The sequence below is a fragment of the Myodes glareolus genome, chromosome 3 (assembly GCF_982192425.1).
Source record: "Myodes glareolus chromosome 3, mMyoGla1.1, whole genome shotgun sequence".
NCBI classification, from domain to species: Eukaryota; Metazoa; Chordata; class Mammalia; order Rodentia; family Cricetidae; genus Myodes; species Myodes glareolus.
The window spans coordinates 29,519,940-29,541,601 of record NC_142028.1 but is presented as its reverse complement, the minus strand read 5'-3'; the positions used below and the strand labels follow the sequence as shown (position 1 = coordinate 29,541,601).

General features: G+C 48.0%; 1 protein-coding gene across 7 annotated transcripts in view; it reads right to left on the bottom strand.

Annotated features, from left to right (window-relative positions):
- The window catches only part of Iqsec3 (IQ motif and Sec7 domain ArfGEF 3), a 101,991-nt gene that overhangs the window by 24,647 nt on the left and 55,682 nt on the right, over positions 1 to 21,662 (bottom strand). For all 7 annotated transcript variants that reach the window (XM_087904283.1, XM_087904284.1, XM_087904286.1 and 4 more), the window contains 2 exons: positions 13,826 to 14,922; positions 12,000 to 12,161 (listed from right to left, as the gene is read on the bottom strand). In XM_087904283.1, the coding sequence (XP_087760409.1) occupies positions 12,000 to 12,161; positions 13,826 to 14,922 (1,259 nt within the window). The remainder of the gene's footprint in view (positions 1 to 11,999; positions 12,162 to 13,825; positions 14,923 to 21,662) is intronic.

The window sequence follows — 21,662 nt, the reverse complement described above, 5'->3', positions numbered from 1 at the left end:
GGGATCGCGCAGACCTCACTTCAGGAACACCTCCCGGGCAGGCCTGGCCGCCTTCCCCACCTCCCGTGTTCCCTGTTTCTTAGTGATTAGTGCTAAAGTAGTTCTTCCTGATGGATTCTACCTCCTCCAGATCCACAGTGGGGGTCTGGGAAGTCTTGGAGGACATTTGGACACATTTATGCAGGCAGTAACCATGGCTATGCAAGGAACCTCCTGATTGTCAAAGGTGTGTGGGGGGGTGGGTGGCTGATTTCCTTCTGGGTCAGAGGCCACCTGGTGTATATCCCATAGGAGGGTTCACATCCCCAGCTTCTTCTTTTCCCCTCTCTATGCCTTCCCAGAGCTCCAGCAGTGACTGGCTGGTTGGCTTGCTTTCAACACATGTGCTAAATGGCTCCTAAGTTCAAGGCTGGGACAGGACCTGTTGTGAGGGGGCTAGCAACACAGTCTCTGTTCTGGAATGAGACACTGGCTAGTTTTATGACAACTCGATATAAAATGAGCTACAGTCATTTGGAAGGAGGGAACCTCAACTGAGAAAATGCCCCCACCAGATTAGCCTGTGGGCAAGTCTGTAAAGCATATTTTTTTGATTGACGCTTACTTTGGGAAAGACAAGCTCACCATGGGAGGTGCCATCCCTGGACTGGTGAACCTGGATGCTATAAGGTAGCAGACTGAGCACGCTACGAGAAGCAAAGTCAATAAGCAACCCTCCTCCATGGCCTCTGCATCAGCTCTTGCCTCCAGGCTCCTGCCCTGGCTTTTCTCAGTGATGGACTGTAATGAGGAACTGGAAGCAGAAATAAACCCTTTCCTTCACACGTTTCTTTTTTGGCTATGGTTTTTATCACAGCAATAGAAATCCTAACAGCGACAGGGAGCCGTGCTCTGAAAGCAGAGTGAAACTCTTCTTTATAGCGGGGTGTAGTGGCAAACACTTATAATCCCGGGACTTGGGAGGCTGGGGCAGGAGGATCACATGGTCAAGGGCAGCTTGGGCTCTCACCTTTCATCCTCTGAAATTTTTTATAATCATTACAGGTTCTATGTAAAGAAAGGACATATTCCACACAAAGACAAAGAAGACATTTTTTATATTGCTGTGCTCATGAAGAACTCTTAGGGGACATCCAATTACAGTTGAGAGCTGAAAGATGAATTGGATTGTTAAGAAGTAGGTAGGCTAAGGAGGCTGATGTATATACCAAAGTCCGGTGGTAGACAAGAATTGCAAGGATCTAGAAAAGGTTGGTGAGTCTGCAATGTAGGCAGGAAGAGAGCCTGGAGGAAGCAGAGGCCTGGGGCAGATAGGACCTTGACCCGCTAGAGATCAGAGATTTGTCAGTCATGAGGATTCTAGAGTTTCTCCTGAACTCAGCAAGAAACAACAGCAAGGTAGATTCCGTGGAGTGATATGATCCAGTTTCCTCGAAGATTTTTCCAGTTTCTGGGGAGAAGAAATGAAAGGGAGAGAGCCCAGTCAAGATGCTATTGCAGGGGTCCAAGCCAGATGTGTTGGAGCTGCATCTGGGTCGAAGAAGAGGAGGGTGAATGCAGGGTGCAGGGTCTGAGACACAGCTCAGAGGAATCTGGACCGGAAGGATGGAGGGGGCATGGGAGCTATGGAGAAGAGTGGTCCATGGTGAGTCCCAAAGCTCATTGTGAACTTGGGCCAGTTCTTAAGTGAGCATGACGCTAGACTGAGGCTTCAGCTTCGCCCACTAAGTGTGAAATGTTGTGTCCAGTTGCTATTTCTCCTTTAATAACTTATACCTCCCTTCTAGAAATAGGAGCAGAACCCACAGCCTTACACACACTGGGTAACAACTCTAGTCCACAGCCCCGTAAACCATTATTAAGACCCAGTGTGCATCTCTTTTAGTTTACAAATGAAAGCCTTGTGTTGATACCTCCCTGCTCTTTGGTCTCTCCCTTTGTCTCTGCTTTTGTTTGGAGCCAAACTCCAAGAAGACATCCCTGTTGGTGCCATCTTGCCTCCTCACTTCTCTCAGGCTCTAGTCCAGTGTATGTTCTCACACTCTCTCATCAAGGCCACCACTGGTCACCGTATCACCAAGTTCAATGGACTCTAGTTGTCATCCTAACAGGTATGGGGAGCACTGCCTCTTCCTGGGGTGACCCCTTTCTCTTTCTCGGTACTCTTCTTCTACTTGACCTCTGACTTAGAGATGGCCCCCAGACCTTCCTCCCTGGCTTAAAACCCTTTCTTAGGTGGCTTCCCTGATTCCAGTGGCTCTAATTGCTACCTTAGCTGAACGTTTGCCAAGGTTGTCTCTCACCCTGAGTCCCCTTATTGTTGGGTCTCTGTGGTTTATTGCCAATGTTTATAAAAAACCAATGGTAGCTGGGGAGTGAGCAAGAGCATCACCATTGCTTCCACATTCCACAGTACCATGAGTGGCACTTTTTTTTTTTTTTAACATAGTTGAGTTATTTGAGGTCTGAACATCCTTATTGGGTGACATTCATGAGAATGTAGGATGTGTTGACTTCTCTTGCATAGATACCAGGTTATGAGTCTTTTGTTTTACCTGACATTTAACAATTTGACTTGCGTAAGTGAATATTTGACAATGTCTGGTTCGATCAATTCTGCGGATGAGACATCCTTAGGTGCAGCATATATCTTCGCTTTAAACTGAAAATATATATACATGCATCAGGAATTACCTATTCCAGTGCAATGAGCTCAGGACACAGCACAGTTAGTTATATGCAAGGATGAGTGTCCTTAATCCTCACCCCCTCAGGAGGCCACTCACGGTGGGTGACACAGCTCTATGCTCTCCTTCCACACCTGCCACAGGCTCCGGGATCCACCTACTTCCCTCCCCAGTGCAGCCAGGGTTTGGCTGTAGGCTTGGTCCTTTCTTACCCTCTGCCTTCAAATCATCTTTAAGAACCATTCTTCCAGGATGCTTACCTGCTCTGCACTGGCTCTTCTACTTGCTTTTCTTCAGAGCCTTTCACATCCCTGTGTGAAGGTCAAGTTCCTAACAAAGCTAGCAGGCCCTTAGCACCCTCTGCTCTTCTGTTTCCTCCAGGCTCCCTGCTGCAGTCTTGCCTTCATGCCATCCAATCCCAACTTTAAACACCAGCTGGTCTCCATGATTTTCTGGTTTTCTGGACCTGGCTTCTATCTACTTTAAAAATTCTTTGCATGTTGTTGTTTCTCCGATCTGCTTCGGGATAGGCAAACTGGTCTCACCTTTGCTACCCTAGCATGTATATGAACCCAGGAACTTTTGTAGGAAGAGTGAATGAGTGAGAGATTGAATGAAACAGGACTCTGCTCTTGAAGGTCAGCTGGAAAAGAAGCTCAAGAGCCCTTGGACATTCTACCCAGGGACCTAGAATCACTTAGTCTCCTTTGCCTGATCTGAAACTGATCCCAGACCTCTGTCAGGGAGATGTTTTGGAGGATTGCAGACACTGGGCAGCAAAGCAGCAAGGGCCACAAAGACTTCTTGCTCCCTCCAGCCTCAGAAGGAAGGGAGTGCGTGATGAGAGCCAGGGTGTGCAGACATATGTGGCTTTCAAGAGTCTGTCTAAACCTGCCTAATGAATCAACCAGTGAATCGTGGGTGAGGGTGGGAAAAGAGGGTTTGCTTAGGCCTTTTCCTTTCCTGTAGGTCTCGAGGGGTAGGGTGAGGTGGGGTGACCACGAATCTCAGGAGGGCAGCATCTGTGTGAACAGGTACACTCTTGCATTGGATGCTTCTTAACACTGATCTACTCACCCAACCAATTTGTGTTGTGAGAAATAAAGCATCCTACACAACTCTGATCAAAATGAATTGCGTCATCTCGGGATCTTTTTTTTTTTCTTTTTTCTTTTTAAAGGAGAGCAAGACAGTGTCTGGCAGACAAAGGAACTGGTTGGGAGCTGAAAATAGGTAATAGCAACAGCAGGGATTTTTTAATTGGCCAGAAGAGATGGTAAAGATCGTCAGCACAGCCCAGCTGCGGCCTGGGAAGAAGCAAGTAGCTGTGCTTCAGGGGACAAGGCCACGGGATGCAGGAACCCTGCTTTTATTCTGCAGCGCTTGGCTTACACAATTTAATTAAAAATATTCTCATCCGCTGCAGGGTTATTTTTTTTTTCTACTCAGAACTCATAACATGCTCTATAAAAGTTAAGGCCTTTTAGGAAAGTAAATGGGGTCAAGGAAACAGAATGAGAGGATGCTGACTCAGGGGGACCTTCTGGTGTCCCTGAGATGGCACTGGGACCCAAAGATCTTCTCTGAGGCCACCTTCAAAGGGATGCCTGCCAGACGCAGCCCGAGGACTCAGGAATCAAGTACTCAGTTGTAACTACCCAGAGCAATGAGAAGTCATCGCGGAAGCCAGAACAGATTTCTCTCTTCCTGGACTTGATGGCCTCCCGGTGAGCAGGGATCATGAAACCCAAAAACATCTCAGAATCTACTGGTGGTGCTCATACTGACCCTGGATTACTGGGACCCACCCCTGAGGTTCTCATTCAGTGGTCCTGGAGCAGTGACAGACAGCATCACCAGTAGACTTCTGGGTGATGCTGATGTTGCCAGTCAGGGCACCACACTTTGAGAGGCAAGACTGTGTGCTATAACAATGTAGGGCAGGGGAAGAGGTCAGTCTTCAGGCTGGAGTCTTGTTTCTGCTATGCAGTTTGGCTCAAGTCACTAAACCCTTGTATGCCTCTCTTCCCTCCTCTACAGAACAAACACATGCCTGTCACGTCTTCTGGGTAGAGCTGGCATGAGTCTTAAGAAGACGATGTAGGCAAAGGTCCTGGTGTAGCAGGACTTAGTAAGTAGTAGCTTTCATTGTTTCTGGAGATCAAGCCTGTGTTGACAGGCCAGGCAAAGGAGCAGATTCCTAGTCCCTCTTAACGGAGGTGTTGAGAATACCCCTTCCTACAGCAGCATCTGACTGCCCGAATGGCAGCTATCTTCAAGTGCTTTAACACACACACCAAACAAGAAACCGGATCTAGTGCAGACCTCTTGAGACTTGGCAATCATAGTCTCCGCACTGCTCTTTCCCCATGAGAGGATCAGAGCCCCGCAAATCAAGTGAGTAGAAGGGATGGAGTTGTACCTGATTCCGCCCAACTTCCCTGCCACTGGCCAGTGGACAAGCCATTTCCTCTTTCTGGATCCCTGTTCTACCTAGGCAAGGTGAGGACTGTGCTATAGCTGAGTGCCCACAGGGCTTTCCAGGGCTGCAATTCAGAAGCAGAGGTAGATGAGAACCCTGAATGCAGCAGACCACACTTCTCGGGGGGTTGGGCATAGACCTTGGTGTGTTGTGGAATTATGGACTCATTCTACCCCGCTGCAGGTCTCAGCCATCTACGAGCTATGCGGCTGAGGGGAAGCTCCCTAACCTCTCTGTTCCTTGGTTCCTGCATTATTAGAAATAAACACTCCCACAGCTGTTGTTGAGATGGAACAAGGTGTTGTATGGGCGATTCCTGGAGTCATGCCCACTGGCAGGCACATCCTGGATGCCAGAAACAGTGGGTGATCTTTACCAGGCTTCACAGCCACTATTCTAGGGCTTCTAGGGCCATGCTGACTCCTTGGAAGTCCCTCCCAGAAGTCGTTTGGTAGAGAGGCTGGTTGGAGTTATATAGGGCATGGGGGTGACCCCTCCAGAGCTAGGGCCCTGAGAGATCGGGAAGGGGTGGGGGTTAGAAATATCCATTTGTGTAAATTCCCAATGTGTATACCAGAGGGAGCCTCAAGCCCGGAGATCTTCACCCTGGCTTTGGGGACTCCAAAGTCTCCAGTTCAGGGAGTAAGGGACTCCTCAGCTTTCACGACCATTTACTCTTCGAGAGCATCCTTATCCACGTCAGGGATAGGGTGGGGGATGCCTAGAGAGGTAAAAGGTCAAATCTGAAAAGATACCACTGCTTTGTTGTTTTTCTCTCACGGTGCCAGGACTTGAAACTGGGACTTTATACATGCTAAGTGCCTTGCCAATAGGTTATGTATTATCCCCAGACAACACTTTAAAAAGAGACATTTCTCTGTGCCTCTGGTTGCTAGCAGAGAACTTTTCGAAGCTGAGGAAATAACACTGAGTCTTCTTCCTATACGGTTCTTTCTTTCCCTTCCTCTAGACCCTGGAAGGGTCTCCTAGGGCCCCAGTTTCACCTTCCTCTCCTCAAGGGAATTCCTTAGGCATGATGTCTGCTCTGAAGTTACACACAGTGCAGCAGGCAAGATGTTCTCAAAGGATTTCTTGCTAGCCAGAAAGGAAGGCCACAGCCTTCCAAACTGTCATGTATGGCAGACAGTCTGTCTTCATTTCATAATATCCTGGGAAGAACAAGTCTGTTACACTCTGGCCAACACATGCTGGTGGGAATGGAGTCGTGAAAACCTGACTCCAACATCAAATGCTAATTAATGTGTCCCAGAACTTCACAAAGGACCGGGAAAACTAGGAGAAGGAAGGAACATGCCAGAAAGTTCCTGCTGGCAGCTTAATCCTAAAGCTGCCCTTCAAATTGAAATGATAGACATGGGTGTCCTCCCTGTGCCTATGATTCACATCGGAAAGAATCAGCCACGCTAGAAGAGAGACCACTCACAGCCGGCTCAGAACATTTCTCATCCGCCGGCCTTCAAACCCACTGAAGCGAACACTTTAGGAAGGAAATAGAGCAGAGCTAAATTCCAGGCCAAGTGAAAACTGTGGGTGGGTGTGGGCAGGGGAGGGGTGCGGCGAGCCCTAAAAGATCCTAACCCTGCCTGGCTCCTATGTATACCTGAGCTTGCAAGGTTTCTCTTCTCTCCATTCAGAAGGGATGTCTTCAGGATACAGGGTAGTTCCCCCTAGAAGGAGCCACTCCCTCCCTGCTCCTTACCCTCCCTCCCTGGCAGATCCTAGCAAGTGGACATTAGATCTGGTGAGCAGTCTTCAAACCAGAACAGGCACAGTTAAGCTTTCCTGCACTGAAAAAGCAGTAGAGAGGTTCTGTTGCCTCTTGGTTTTAAGTAGGAGACATAAAAATGGAAAGAGCCACCATTTACAGAAACTTCCTGAGTCTCAGGCAGTTCAACTTGTCAACTTTTGTTTCAAAAAGGTGATTTATGGGGTGGTGGTGGCACAAGCCTTTAATCCCAGCATTCAGAAGGCAGAAGCAGGTGGATCTCTGTGAGTTCAAGGCCAGCATGATCTACAGAGTGAATTCCAGGACAATCAGGGTTACACAGAAAAACCCTGTCTCAAAAAAATGTAACTCAGTAGATACTATGACTTTTACATAACAAGATGGACATCAAAAACAAATAGTAACATCTTAAAGTGGGTGTGGTCCTTTGATACTTTTTATTCTTATTTGATTATAAGCCTAGTAGAAGTTATTCTATATATTGTTACTTTTTATAAAAGGTTACTTTTCTTGCACTGTGACCAAATACCTGACAAAAATCAATTTAAGGTAGGAAGAATTTAATTTGACTTGTAGTTTGAGGGAACACAGTCCACTATGGTAAGAAATGGTAGTGGGCAGGCTGGTAGTAATGAGAGCTTCAGGCATCTTATCCACATTTTACTGGCTCAGGAAACAGAGAGCTTGGGTTGGAATAAGGACCTGGCTATAACCAACTAGTTCTGCCCTTAGAGCCCTGTGTCTTCCAGCTAGGCTCCAAGCCCAAGGGATTTTACAAAACAGCACTGTGAGATGGGAATCACGTGTTCAAACATGGGAGCCTGCAGAAGACATTTCACATCCAGACCATCGTGCCCCACCTCTAGCCTCTATTAGGTGCCCTTTGAAATGTCAAATGTATTCAGTATAACCCTTAAAGTCATCATAGTCTCACAGTTCCAACATTGCTCAAAATCCCAAATTCCACAATCTCTTCTGAGATTCAAGACAGTCTCTTATTTGTGAACCCCTGTAAAACCCAAAGACAAGTTTTATATGTCTGACATTAAATGGTACTGAGTAAACACGCCAGTTTCAAAAGGGAGCATAGGAGTATGGCAAGGAAGGATCAAAGCAAAACTGAAGCTCAACAAGACAAATCCCAACCCTTGTACCTTCCCGCCTTGCATCCAGGGCTCATGGTGACGTCACGACAGTGTCTGTTGTGTTTGCAGTGACATCATAAAAATGTCATACTCTAATGCTATATGGCCTTGAATCCAGAATCCATTATTTCTGAATGCAGTCTCACGCAAAACTTTAGAAACTGTGTAGGATGTTTTGACAGAATGTGACAAGAATGGCTTCTAGTCTGTTCCTAACAGAGTCCTTGGTCACTTCTACAGTCCTTGGGTCTGGACCTTTGTTGTCTGTGCTTCAGTCAACATTCTGTTCTTCCAAACTCTAACCGTAACAGTTCACGCAGCTCTCCTTACAACCTTCTAAGACTTCTCTAGCCTACAACTCCAAACTCATCCATAGTCTTTCTTTAACTAGGTTTTAAGGCCCAAGGTCAGTCTTACCAGACCAATGGCCCCATTTTTCAGTACCAATTTTCTGTATTAGCTATCTTCCTCATTGCTATGATCAAACACCCAATGGGAAACAACCTAAATTAGAATGGATTTATTCTAGTTCATGGTTTGAGGGGATGCAATTCAGTGTGGTTGGGGAAGCTTGGTCAGGAAGATTGAAGGTGGTGGGAGTGCTGGGGAATCTGTTCACATCTCAGCAGATCAGAAGGCAGAGACTGGATCAGAACCAGGGTGGGTTTTATAATCATCTACCACCCCTCCCCCCGGCTTTGTATCTGCCAACCGGACAGATAACAGAAGGTTCTACAGCTTTCTAAACCACCACCAGCTGGAGATCAGGCAGATGAGCATGTGACACTTGACATTCAAACCACAACACATTCCTTTCTGCAATGTGTCCTCTGTGAAAATGAGACCAGTGCACAGAGACAGCTGCCAGCCACCAGGAACTCCAAGTGCCGCACTCCGGGATCAGGGCACTTGATGGTACACGCAGACCTGGGTAAGCATTAGAGGCAGCTTCTGCTCTGGTTCCCCAGTCTTTTGCTTTTTCCTCATAGGTCTGAATGTTGTCTCTAAAATAATAATTTCCCTCTGAGAGTCATTCCACCCCCGTCTTCCCTCCTGCAGCTGCTTCTCGGGGAACTCAGTGGCTTGGCATGTCTCAGTCTCTGAGGGCATGGGGGGATTTATGTCCTTTTGTTTGGCAAACAGCTATGTACATGGTTGCAACTTGCTGAATGACCTCAGGTGAGGGCAGGGGAGCCGTAAAGTACCCCAACAGAGCCTTTCCAGCCTGTGCAAAGCAGCACTGGACAGCTGTTACTGCCTGTGCTCTGTCCAATGGAAGTAAGGAGGAGGTAGCACTTTATTTAATGTTCCAGGGTGGGTAGCCGGGATGGCAGGGAGAGAGAGAGACCAATGCTCCCAGAGTCCTGGCTCTCTTCATTCTCCATGTGCTCCTGGCTTTTTGCAGGAAGGAATGACTCTGTCTCAGGCACAAACTAGGTGTTTGTGAACTTGGTTCATAGGACTCTGTTCTGTGGGGCTGAGTGTGTCTGAGTTCAGATCCTGAGGTTCTGGGCTGCAGAATAAAGTGTGGGACATAAGATATCTGTGGAGGTAACATCACGCCTGTGATCCATACTCCACTCTCTCCCCACACCCAGGATGCCAGCGGGAAAGCCTCCGTCTTGCTATTGCCCTTTTACATTCTTCTCTCATCCCTCCCCATCAACGTCCAGGTGTGTAAGTTTCCTGAGACCATGAGCCATCCTTATTCCCACAAACAAATACAGAATGCCCAGTTCAGGTCCACTCTTAACACAGAATACTCACTCAATGTTTGTTGAATGAATAACTGTGGTCACCTCATTCCTTCCTGAAGCCCCAGCACTGCCCTCAAGCCCAAAGGCAACTCTGAGACTCTCTGGCAGGATGACAAAGCATGTCACCACTCCCCGCTTAGGGCAGATGATTCTCTGTCCTAAACCAATCGCCAACCAGTAAGTGTGCCAAGGAATGGGAAAGATGACAGATGTCACAGAACTCAGAGGCACTTGTGAGATCATGCAACCCAAATTTCTCATGAGAAATGATGAGATGAGAAAGCGGGACCTTCCAGATGCCTTTCCCATACTACCTAGCACCCAGGAGCAGAGACAGTCAATTCTTAAAACCTACCCATCAGCCACCTCTCACCAGAAATGCTAGCTGATGTGGGTCCAGCTCAAGCCTGGGTTCCTCAGCTGCCAGATTAATCCCTGACCTGGTTTTCTGCAGCACAGCCCACAGCAGCAGGCCCAGGTCTGAAACTTATCTCCCAGTGACTCATCCGTGCCCTACCATGCCAGGTCACCTGGGAAGTGTGACAATCAGTGTGACACTGTATTGCTCAGCACAAAGCCCAACTTGCGTCCTGGACGCTCCTGATCAAATGTGGGCTTGGCACTAAAATGCTGGCCCAGTCTCATGGGGATGGGGGTGGCAGAAGAAAACAGACAAATCCCGTAAGGGGAGCAGGGTCACTTTTGTCTCCCCAGTGGAGAGAGACAAATCACCTGGGAATGTGAGCCAGCAGGACAGAAGGAAGTTAGTGGAAAGGAAAGAGAAAGTTAGTGGAAAGGGGGAGTTAGGGGAAAGGAGAGGAAAGAGATAGAAGGCCAAAGATGGGGTATGGCAGAACATGTGGTTTTTACCCTCCCCCTGTGTTGCATGGCATGTTCTGGGTGCCTGTATCATTTCCTGGGCATCATTTCAGGACACACCACCTAATAGGGCGGTCAGGACAGGGAAAGGGGAGCTGAAGGAAGGAGAAGGAAAGAGAGCGAATGGGAATTGCTGGAGCCTAATCTCAATATTCTTTTAGGTGTAAAATCTCAGGCCCCAGCCATAGTTTCTAGAGAGGCAAGGATAGGGCATTAGTTCTGTATAGCCAATGCCATTCAGGGATGCCCGAGATCCTTCAGACAGGGTTCAGTTCTTGCTGCCCTACCTGAGTTGAGATGGCACTCCCCCATCCACCACCAGTGACTTCAGAGTGTGCGAGGAGCTGTCATATGGGCCTATAAGTTCTCTCAGACCATGAGGTAGGCCAGGATGCCCAGTCTCATTCTCAGGGAGCAACCGGTCCGTCTGCATAGCAAACCCCTGGCCCTCTCACAGGATGGGACACAGAGCTGTGCTGTGTCAACTTTGCAAGAGTGCCGGGACTGCTCTGTGACCAGAGGGCAGCTCTTCAATTATCCATCCAGCACTGGCCAGAAACAGTCACAGTGACCCCCCCACCCCCGCCCCACTCCTCAGTCCCCTGTCCCTCTCTCTGTAGCTCTCGCAGGAGCAAGAACAAGGAGGACAGGCTTTCCCAGGGGCCTAGAGTAGAACTGATGGACCCTCGTTACCTTTCCCAGGGGAGAGGAGGCCCCAAGGCTCTGGCGTTTCTTAGCCAGAGAAGTGCCACCTATGACCTCTGGAGATGGAGCTTCCGAGCAGTGCAAAGTCCAGCATAGTTAAGGCGGTCCCTGTAGCCCTCACCCCAGTCATTTACTGCAGTTATGGTATAGGCTCTTCGGTGGTAATTTTGTTGGTTAATTCATGTTTATGGACTCAGTATTTCCCTGTTTAATAACACTCATTTCAGCCCCGTTTTCTCCATGGTTTGCCTCTACTAATATGAAAATGAGCCTTGGCACGGGAATGTTCTGGAGCTTCTGGGACAGGTGCTGAGAGAAGGTAGGCTAAGGGGACATCCCCCAGAAGTGGGCCTGAATGGCACAATTCATTAATTATTATTTATATCCCCTCCCCACTGCTGTTTCTCATGCCCAAGGGTGTCCCGGAGTGTCCAAAGGCTCCAGGCGCATCCTACCACCAAATGAATGACTGCACCTATAGCCACTCGGCTGGCTATAGGAAGCTGGAGCAAGGATGCCCACCTCGGAAGGAATCATGAGAATCCTTGGGTCCCGGGGTGTGAAAGGAGGGAGAGCGGGGATGTCTCGGGCACTCACTCCAGCACGTCGCGGTTGAACTGCCTCTTGCTATTGCCCAGGAACTCCCCTATCATCTGGCGGCTCAGGCCTTTCCGTTGGAGGAGGAAGTGGGCCACACCGATGGGGGTGTCAGGGATGAAGCCGCGCGAGATCAGGAACTGGATGCCCTTGTCCGGGTTTCTGTAGAGAGGTTGGAGTGGGGAGGAGAGAGGAAGCCAAGGCTGTTTGGGGCTGCTGTGCTGACTCCTTTCACCCTGGGAAATCTACTTCCCAGGGACCACTAGGGCTCCCCATGGGAGCAACTGTCACCTGAACATCACACAGGGGTGGGGTGGGGAGCAGGGACAGGAATGGGGCTTGAAGGGAGAAGAGATCTGACTCAACAACAAGAATCCATAGCAAGTAGAGAGGCTCCCTTCTCTGTCCCTTCCCTAAGGCTTTGGACAGTCCCTAGAGCCCCCAAGGGGTGCGGGAGGTGCTTCCTCCAGCCTGCACCTCAGCTGCTGGATCTCACTGGCACTGAGGAGATAAATGAGCCCTAGAAACCTTTTCTCAAATGCTTGACATTTTCAGGACATCAAGCCTGTGGCCGCTTTCCTAGCAATTCATTTGTATTGTGTTTTGCAAAGGTACCAGCCCATATACAGGGGGAGGGGATGGAACTGGTTCTTCACTAGGGGTAGACTGGGAATCACTGTCTTGAAGGATGAGAGTATCTGATTTCTTGTGCACTGGAAGGCAACCTGATCTACAAAAGAATGGATGACTCTGGCCACGCCCAGGTTTAACTCCGGCAAGAGGTTGAGCAGTGTGCAACCTCCCTCCCTCTGGTGAGCCTGGTTGCTATTTTGTAAAATAGGAGGATGTTCTCTCTCTCTAGATGCTGCTGGGAGGATTGCAGGTGAGCTAGGAATGGCTGGACATGAGCATCTTGAGGCCAGGGGCCATTTTACTCATCTATCCAGTACAGGCCTGACAAGCAATAAATAATAGTAGTAGGAATAAATGAGTGCAGGGAGCCAGTCCTGCCCTGGGGCAGAGCTAGGAGGGGGGGGGGATGGATGAGGAGGGTTAGTGAGTGTCTCAGGGACTTTCTGTCTCACAGGGAGGGAGGGGCCTATTTCCTCCACCGGGCGGGGCGGTCATATGCTCTTGTTGCATGGAGTCCTGTTTGGGTCTCTGAGTTATGGCAGTCATTAATTTCTCTCCTTCTATTCCCCAATTCCTTTTCTATCCCACTTGGTTCTCGTTCTTCCTGTCTTTCTTTCCTCTTATCTATCCCTCTATCTCATTAAAAATATTTAAAAATACATTTTTATTTTGAGAGAGGGAATGCCTTCCCAGGAGGTCAGAGGACTGCTCAGGGGAGGCACCTTTCTCCTTCCACCTTGGTGGTTGTTCTGGGGCAGAGCTCAGGCTGCCAGACTTGCACAGCAACCACCTTTACCTGAGCCTTCTCAACAGCGACTCTACCTCATTTTCACACTGTCTTCCCATCTCCACCACTTCCTCATTTTGGGACCCCAGTGTAATAACACTGTTTTCCTAACTTCATTTTTGTCTTCAACGATTCCTGCGTGTGCTCAACCTGTATTTTCCCATTTTCTAAACAACCTTTTTAATCTTAAAAAACAATTGTGAAAAACCTATGCTTGATGCGTTGGTCATCGGGAAAAATAGTATATATACTTCTTAAACATTCCCTGGGAGCTGCGGCGAGGGGTATCAGCCCAGGCACAAACTGCCTTGAAGGACCCAGAGAAGATGCTGTCAGGACTTGGTACCCTGCAAGTCTCCCCTCGGTCCCTCCCTCCGGTCCTTCTGGGGACTCCAAGCTCACTCACATGTTGAAGAGGTTGAGGCCAATGCGATAAAGTCGCTTGCGCAGGGTGTCGGTGGAGAGCGTGGGGGACCTGCAGCTGGCTGGGTTCTCACAGTGGTAGCGCGGCAAGCTTAGGATCACCGCCTGCAGGGCCTCCTTCGAGGCAGCGGCAGAAACCTCTGAGCCAGATTTGGCGGACTTGGTGGATGCGCTGCTACTGCTCAGCTGCTCAGAGTTGTCGCCTGCCTCGGCCCCTTTCCCTGCCTGCCCCGCCTCCTGCTCCTCCTCCGCTGCTTCCTCGGCCACAGCCTCCTCAACCACGGCCTCCGCAACCACCTGTTCATGTGCGCCCTGGTCTCGGCTCTCCAACGCTTCTGAGTTCTCACCCGGGGGTTCCTCCTGTTCCGAGGCTGGGGCTTCCGAGACCCCCTGAGCCGCGGCATCCCCCTGCTCGGTTTGGCCCGTCGCTGGCTCAGCTGTGGCCTGGGTGGTCTGTGCGCCTAGACAGTTGGCCACAGACAGGGCGGTGGAGGAGGAAACAGAGATGTTCTGGTTAGCGATCTGCACCGTGACATCCCGGAAAGCCATCATGAGGGTACCGCTGTGACCCTGCGGCAGGCCGCTGGCCTCATCTCCAGACCCTGGACCACTCTCGGGCTCCCGTGCCTCGACTTCCAGGCCTGGCTGTCCCGCACTCGGGTGCAGGGTCTGGTGGAGCTGGTACGCGCCACTCTCTTGCAATGAGCACATAGTCTTGAGACTCCAGGTGTTGAGAGCGTCGTCGATGGATTTGGCCAAGGACTGTACCTGTTCGGTGAAGGAGTCCTCCAGCTCGGTGAGCGATCCTGCGAAGGTGGGTGGCAGGGAGGGCGAGCGCCCCAGCGGCAGCCCCAGGAGTCCGCAGCCCTCCAGGAGCGCCTTCTCCGCCACCAAGCTCTCTGCTGTGGGCGCCCGCACTTTGCGCAGCGAGATCCGCCGGGGCAGGCGGCTTTCCAGGAGCGAGTTACGGATCTTCTCAAAGTTCTTGCTGAGCTGGTATTGGCGGAAAGCGGTTTGGATGGTGCACGCGGCGCGTCGGGATACCAAGTGGCCCCCGTATTTGTGTTCTAGCATTTCAATCTGCAGCAGGGACAGAGAGAAAGGTTCAGTCAGGGAAGGTGGAAGTACATGGGTTAGATCAGTACAGTCCACCACAGTCCCCAGTGCACAAGGCGGCTTTACTGGTTGCCCCCATCAGAAGACTACAGACCAGACAAACCTGAGATGCCAAGGCCTTGGCAAGACTCCTAGAGGCAAGATGGAGGATTACACTCAGGTTTGGGGAGGTGACTTGAGGCAGTGGACAGAGGTACTGGGATGGAAGTCCCGTTTATTTAATCTCTTAATTATTAAAGAACATTTACATCAGAGATGTATGTAGAAGTATTTAGAAGTAAAATACTTTTCCAGAATTTCTATTGAAATTACATAAAATGCACTAGCTAGCATGATATTAATATTAAGAAAACATTAATAAAGACTGTTGGAGCGTGATGATGGTTGTATGGGAGTTTATTATATTGGTGTTTTCTGCCTTGATGCATAATTAAAAATAATTAAAAATGAAAAATTAAACAATGATGTTAAGATCAATCAATCAATCAAACAAACAAAAAAACCACAAAAAACCAAAACTCTTGGAGCTCACTTCGGCGCACTGGGGTGCTTCTGTTTCCCTGGGAGTACCAAGAGCATGACATCTGGGTTTGATCATCTTTCCAAGGCCAGTCCCCGGTTCAGATTCGGGCACATGGGAAGTGGTCAATAAATGTGAACTTTATGAGAAGGACAATGGCCCAAGAGTAAGCTCCCTTCTAGGGAGCATGATTTAAATCACAATTGTATCAATAGGAGCTGTGTAGCAAGGGCCTCACCTGATCATCACTCCCGGCATTCCTGTGTTCAGGGTTTTGCCTCACTTCCTTCAGCTCTGCCCTCCATCTCTGACCCCAGATCTGACCCCGGGGTCTGACCCCGGACCTCCACCCCCACTTAGGTTGCTATGTTCTTGCTTTCTCTACTTTATCAAAACTTCTCAAGAAAGGACTAGGGGGAAATTCCCCCTGTACCACCCCCACCCCTGCCCCACCCCCAGAAGTGACTGATCATTGAACCATGCTCCTTGGAGAGCTTTGACTTTAGCCAAAGGGTCACGCTAAAACTAAGGCGATAGGCTTGATTAATAGTGTAGGCTCCTTGGTAAACCCCTTGAATTTTGTAGGAGTGAAAATGTGTACCTTGTCTCTGAAGTATGCCCTTCACTTATCCTCACCCTCTGCTTGCACACTCTCCTTCTGGAGCTAAAAATCTGGATGAATGGACAGAGAGTCGCTACAGTGCTGACATTCCCACATTCTCGGGAAATCCAGATGGGGGTGGGGCTGGGGGAGCACAGGTAGATTTGCCATCAAAGAAGCAGATGGAAAGGCAAGTCCATCACTCACTACTGCTTCCTGATCTACTCAGCCCACCAATGGCTGTGTCTGAGAGGATGCAGGCTCTAAGCATTAGGGGGAAGCACTCCAGTGACTTCGGATCCCTGTGTTACAGGGGAGTCTTCAAGGCGATATTAAAACATATCAGAATGGACTTGGAGATGTAGCTCAGTGGCAAAGGCCTTGTCTAACTTGTGTAAGGCCATGGGTGTTATCCCCAACGCAGTTTTAGAATGACTCATACTAAGCATGTTGTCTATCAAACTACTAAACACTTAGCAGGTTAAAATAGCACATGTGCATTTTCTTAGGTTCTTTACATCTGGGCACATCTGGGCACAGTCCAACTGGGTTCTCTGGGTAGAGCAGTTCCTGTGGAGGACCTGCCCACCTGGGGCAAGGCTGCATCCCTGTTCTAGGCCTCAGTGGACATGCTAGAGTTCAGCCCTGAGAACCCACGGAGCCATCATCTTCTTTTCTGCCTGGTATGATTGATGCCTGCAAGAGCCGGAACAGATGCCCTGGGGCAGAGCGTGAGGTTTCTTAGAGGCAACCGTGGAGTTACATAGAGAAACGAAGTAGCTACCTTCCAGCTGTGTAGCAGGCAGAATTCCAAGATGGCCCCAATGAGTCCTCACCCTGCAGTGTATAATTCTCCCCCTTTGAATTTGAGCTGGTCTTATTAATGTGATCGACATTATCCCTGTGGGTTTCCAGTATATTAGAAACCTATTTCCAACCAACTGACTGTCAGTTAACAAAAGGGAAATCATCCTTGTGGAATATTTAACTATGTAAAGATGTGTTATATTTGCTTATGCTGTGGAATATGACTTTAACTGTGGAAAGATGTGTTACATTTGTGTTTGCTGCACATCTTTAATTATATAAAGATGCGCTGTGTTTGTTTCATTTTGCCAGCCTAAGGTACCTGAGAGGTTTAATAAAAAGCTGACTGGCCAGTAGCTAGGCAGGAGAGGGATAGGGCTGATGGGAAGAGAAATAGAAGAGAAGAAAGAAGAGGGTGAAAAGAATGAGAAAGAGAGGAAGGAGAAGAGAATGGGGGAGGAAGAGAGGGACACCTCTAAGACCAGAAACCAGGCATCTGCCAGACAGACAGACACTGGAGGAAGCAGGAAAGTAAGACGTACAGAAAGAAAGGCAAAAGATCCCAAGGCAAAAGATAGCTAAAGAGAAACAGGTTAATTTAAGATAAAAGAGCTAGCCAGAGGAGGCAGGAAAGATGGCTCAGGGGTTAAGAGCACTGTTTGTTCTTTCAGCAGTCCTGGGTTCAATTCCCAGCAACCACATGGTGGCTCACAACCATCTATGATGAGATCTGGTGCCCTCTCTGACCTGCAGGTATATATGCAGACAGAACATTGTATACAAAATAAATAAATAAATCTGAAAAAAAGAGCTAGCCAGAAATGAGCCTAAGCTATGCCGAGCGTTCATAACTAATATGAATTCTCTGTGTCATGATCTGGGAGCTGGTTGGTGGCCCAAAAGAAAAAGCCTGGTACAGTTATGGTGAGTCTGGTGCAATTGGGTAAACCTTTTAAAATAAGGCACAACCTAGGGTATATGATTTCCTGTGTGCCCCAAAGGAAGAAATTGCCATGTTGCAGAGAATTAGATGAACAGCACCCTTTTATCCCCATTTTTTAAATCCTTTCTCAATGACCATGACAAACTCACTGAAGGTCCAGACTTTGTATCTCTCTTTCCCACTGGCCCATTTCTACTTCCTGGAGAAACCAAGACCCAAGAGTGTCTTGGCAGGTAATAGGATTTCATAAGCAACTTACCTAAGATAGTTCCAAGACGGTAAAGAATCTATCTGCTTGGTATAGCATTGACACAATCTAGGGTGAGAAAACCTTAACTGAGAAAATGTCTTTTTTTTTTAAGTGAACCACTGAGTTTTATTGGGGTTACTTACAGGGACAGAAATAACTTAAAGACAGGTGCATCATCAAAGCCCACCCCAGCATGGATGACAGCTCACAAAGCTGGAAACTGAAGCACTCTGCACAGCCTGCTGGCAGCACAACAGACTGAACAGCATCCTCTCCAGCTGCCTCTGGTCTTCACCTCTTCCTGGTAGCCTGGCTGTTTTCTGCTTGTTCCAGGCTAGCTGGTCTGATCTCAAAAGGCCTGATCTCAACTGCCAACAAGGCAGTTGGCTTGTCTGAGTGACTCTCAGCACTATTGTGAGAGTGCATGGTAGGTAGAACAGTAGTGAATCTGCTCAGTTTCAGGGACTTCCTGAAGCTATATTGAGTTGTTTACCATCTGTTTTAAGGAACTTTTCTAAAGGATGGAATGTTTAAATCTTGGAGGAACCTTGTACAACAGGGTAGCAGTAAGTAGTGATGTGTGGTTTGAGATGGAATAATACATTTGTAGTCTTTTGTATCCTGTGAAGGAAATGTGACAATTGAGGACATGTTGAACTTTTTAAAGATTGTTAAATTTCTGCCCTGTATGTAAGTCTTTAGGGCATATTCTTGAATAATGATTGATTTGGGAGGGTCCAGTTCAGTGTGATGGTGCCCCATCCCTGGGTAGATATTCCTGAACTGTGCAAGAAAGCAGGCTGAGCAAGCCATGAAGGAAAGCCAGTAAGCAGCATTCTTCCATGGTCTCTGCTTTGGTTCCTGCCTCTAGGCTCCTGCCTTGGCTTCTCACAGTGATGGACCTTGATCTTTAAGCCAAACAAACCTCTTTTCCCAAGCTGCCTTTGGTCACGATGCTTATCACAGCAATAGAAAGCAAGCTAGATAATTATCTTCACCCTCTGAGGCAAAAGACTGGCCAAAATACACCTTCAAGGTCAATGTCTATACTGCTTGAAGAAACCAAATTTAGATTCTTGTTCCTATCCTATCAAGTTCTTCCTACACATTAAAGTTTAAGTATGGTTCAAATCTGAAGAGTCTTCTAGTGGCTCATACTTTGAATGCTTGTCCCCCAGCTTGTAGCACTGTGGTTTTCTTGGGGGGTGGATGGAGAGTGTAGAGCCTTTTAAGGAGGTGAGCATCTATCTGGTAGAAATAGTAAGTAAAGACAGGTTATAGCCAGCCCTTCCTCCTGTCATGCTCGGTTTTCTGATGATGTGAGCAGCCCCCACCACTATGATGCTACGAAGCTTCGTCTGCAATTATGCACCAAACCCTCACAAACTGTGAGCCAAACTACATCTTTTTAAAATCGTTTCTCTTAGGTATTGTAGTTACAGCAGCACAAAACTAACTGGTACCAAAAATGGATGCCAAGGAAGAGCTTGTTACTGTAATTAAATCTGGCCGCGAGGTTCTTAGGCCATTGGAACTGGTTTGTTGGAAGAATTTGGAAGATTTGGAGAAAGGGGTTTAAGAATCCCTAGAATGCTGTTTGCAGAGATTAATCGGTTGATACTTGCAAGGCTGGAATGCTGATGATATTGTAGATAGTAAAAAGACTGTGCTCATAAGATTTCAGACGGGAACAAGGACTCTATTGGGAATTGGGCTACCACCTTTTGGATACAGTGGGGAAACATTTTGTTTGCATCCTGCCTGTACCCTGAATTTTTAAGTGAGCCTGAATTAAAAAGTAATGGGAATTTCAAGACAGCATAGCATTCAAGTTGGATAGGGTTATTACTGTGCACTTTTAGCCAAGTATGTAGTCACAATTTGGAGCAAAAAGCAGTGCAGAAAGCTACACTGTCATAGCAACTGGGCTGGATGGTTTTATATCAAGGCCACAAACTAAAGTCATCTGAAAGGAGGGAACCTCAATTAGGAAAATGCCTCCATAAGATCGGGCTATAAACAAGTCTGTAAAGCATTTCATTTTTAATTTAGTTATTGATGGTGGAGGGCCTAAACCATTGTGGGTGCTGCCACTTGCAGTCCTGAGTTCTATAAGAAAGGAGTTTGAGTAAGCCATGAGGAGCAAGTCAGTAAATGGCACCTCTCTGCAGCCTCTGCATCAGCTCCTACTTCAGGGTTCCTGCCCTGTGTGAGTTCCTGCATAAATGTGGGATTCCCCTCTGGATGCTGTGAATATGTTTTATTACCATTGGTTAATAAGGAAGCTGCTTTGGGCTTATTGAAGTGCAGAATAGGGCAAGGTGGGAATTCCAAGCAGATAGAGAAGGAAAAGAGGCAGAGTCAGAGAGTTGGAGTCTACCAAATCCTTGCGGAACCTTGCAATAGGCCACGACCTCGTGGTGATGCACAGATTAATAGAGATGGGCTGACTTAAGATGTAAGAGTTAGCTAGGAATATGCATAAGCTAATAGGCAAAGAAATGTCGTAATTAGTTTCTGTGTGACTACTTCGAGTCTGGGCTGCTGGGAAACGGATCAGCAGTCTCCTCCTATGCCGCCCTTCCTGCTTTCCAGGACGAACTGTGATATGGAACTGTGAGAGAAATAAACCCTTTCCTCCTCACGTTGCTTTTCATCATGGTGTTTCATCACAGCAGCAGTGACCCCAACTCAGATACGTTTAAAGTGGCAAGAAAGACCACCCGCTGGAGACGCCAGGGTGTAAAACTGCAAACTCACCCAAAAGACTTACCTTTGACGAGAGAGTGTCGTGGGGGCCCTCAACTGTAAAGGAATGCTTAGAGAGCTATTCTCCCACGTTTAACCACACAAACCCTCGGAGGCTGCGATGGCCACTGTCTAAAATGGCCTGGCTACTGCTGACACTCTTGGCACAACTTGGCGTCGTTTACCTAACTGACATCATTTTGTAGGCATCCGGACTACAAGAGTATCTGAAGTCATGGAGACTTGGAACTAGACTTTTAAGGAAGGTCTGGAAGGTCGATGGGGTCATATCCCCACCTTAGGGAGCCCCCGACCAGGGAGACATGTGAGCCGCCAACCAGGGAGACGTGTGAAACTTTGCAGGCGAAAACCTAAGATACAGTAAGACTGCTAGAGATGTCAGGAGCATGGAGTATCTGTTTGCCTAGGAAGGTGGTAGCCACTGGTAGAATCAGCCCAAGAAGGAGGCCACATGGATTGTAAGTATCCAGGCTGCCCAAGGGTGGTGGAACTCAAATGATGTCACGATCTCCAGCAAGCTTCTAGACTTGATCTATTTTCTAAACTTGATCTATTCCCTGATGAGGTTTGGTCTTGCTGTACTCTGCCTTTTGTTTCTATAGTCTCATCTCAACCCCTCCCCCTCTTTTCGGAATGAGAATATTTACTTTGTGTCATTATATATCAGAAGTATGTAACTCATGTTTTAAACAGAGGTTCATAATTTAGAGATTGCTTTTGAGTCTTTTTTTAATATTTATTTATTTACTTATTATGTATACAATATTCTGTCTGCAGACCAGAAGAGGGCACCAGACCTCATTTCAGATGGTTG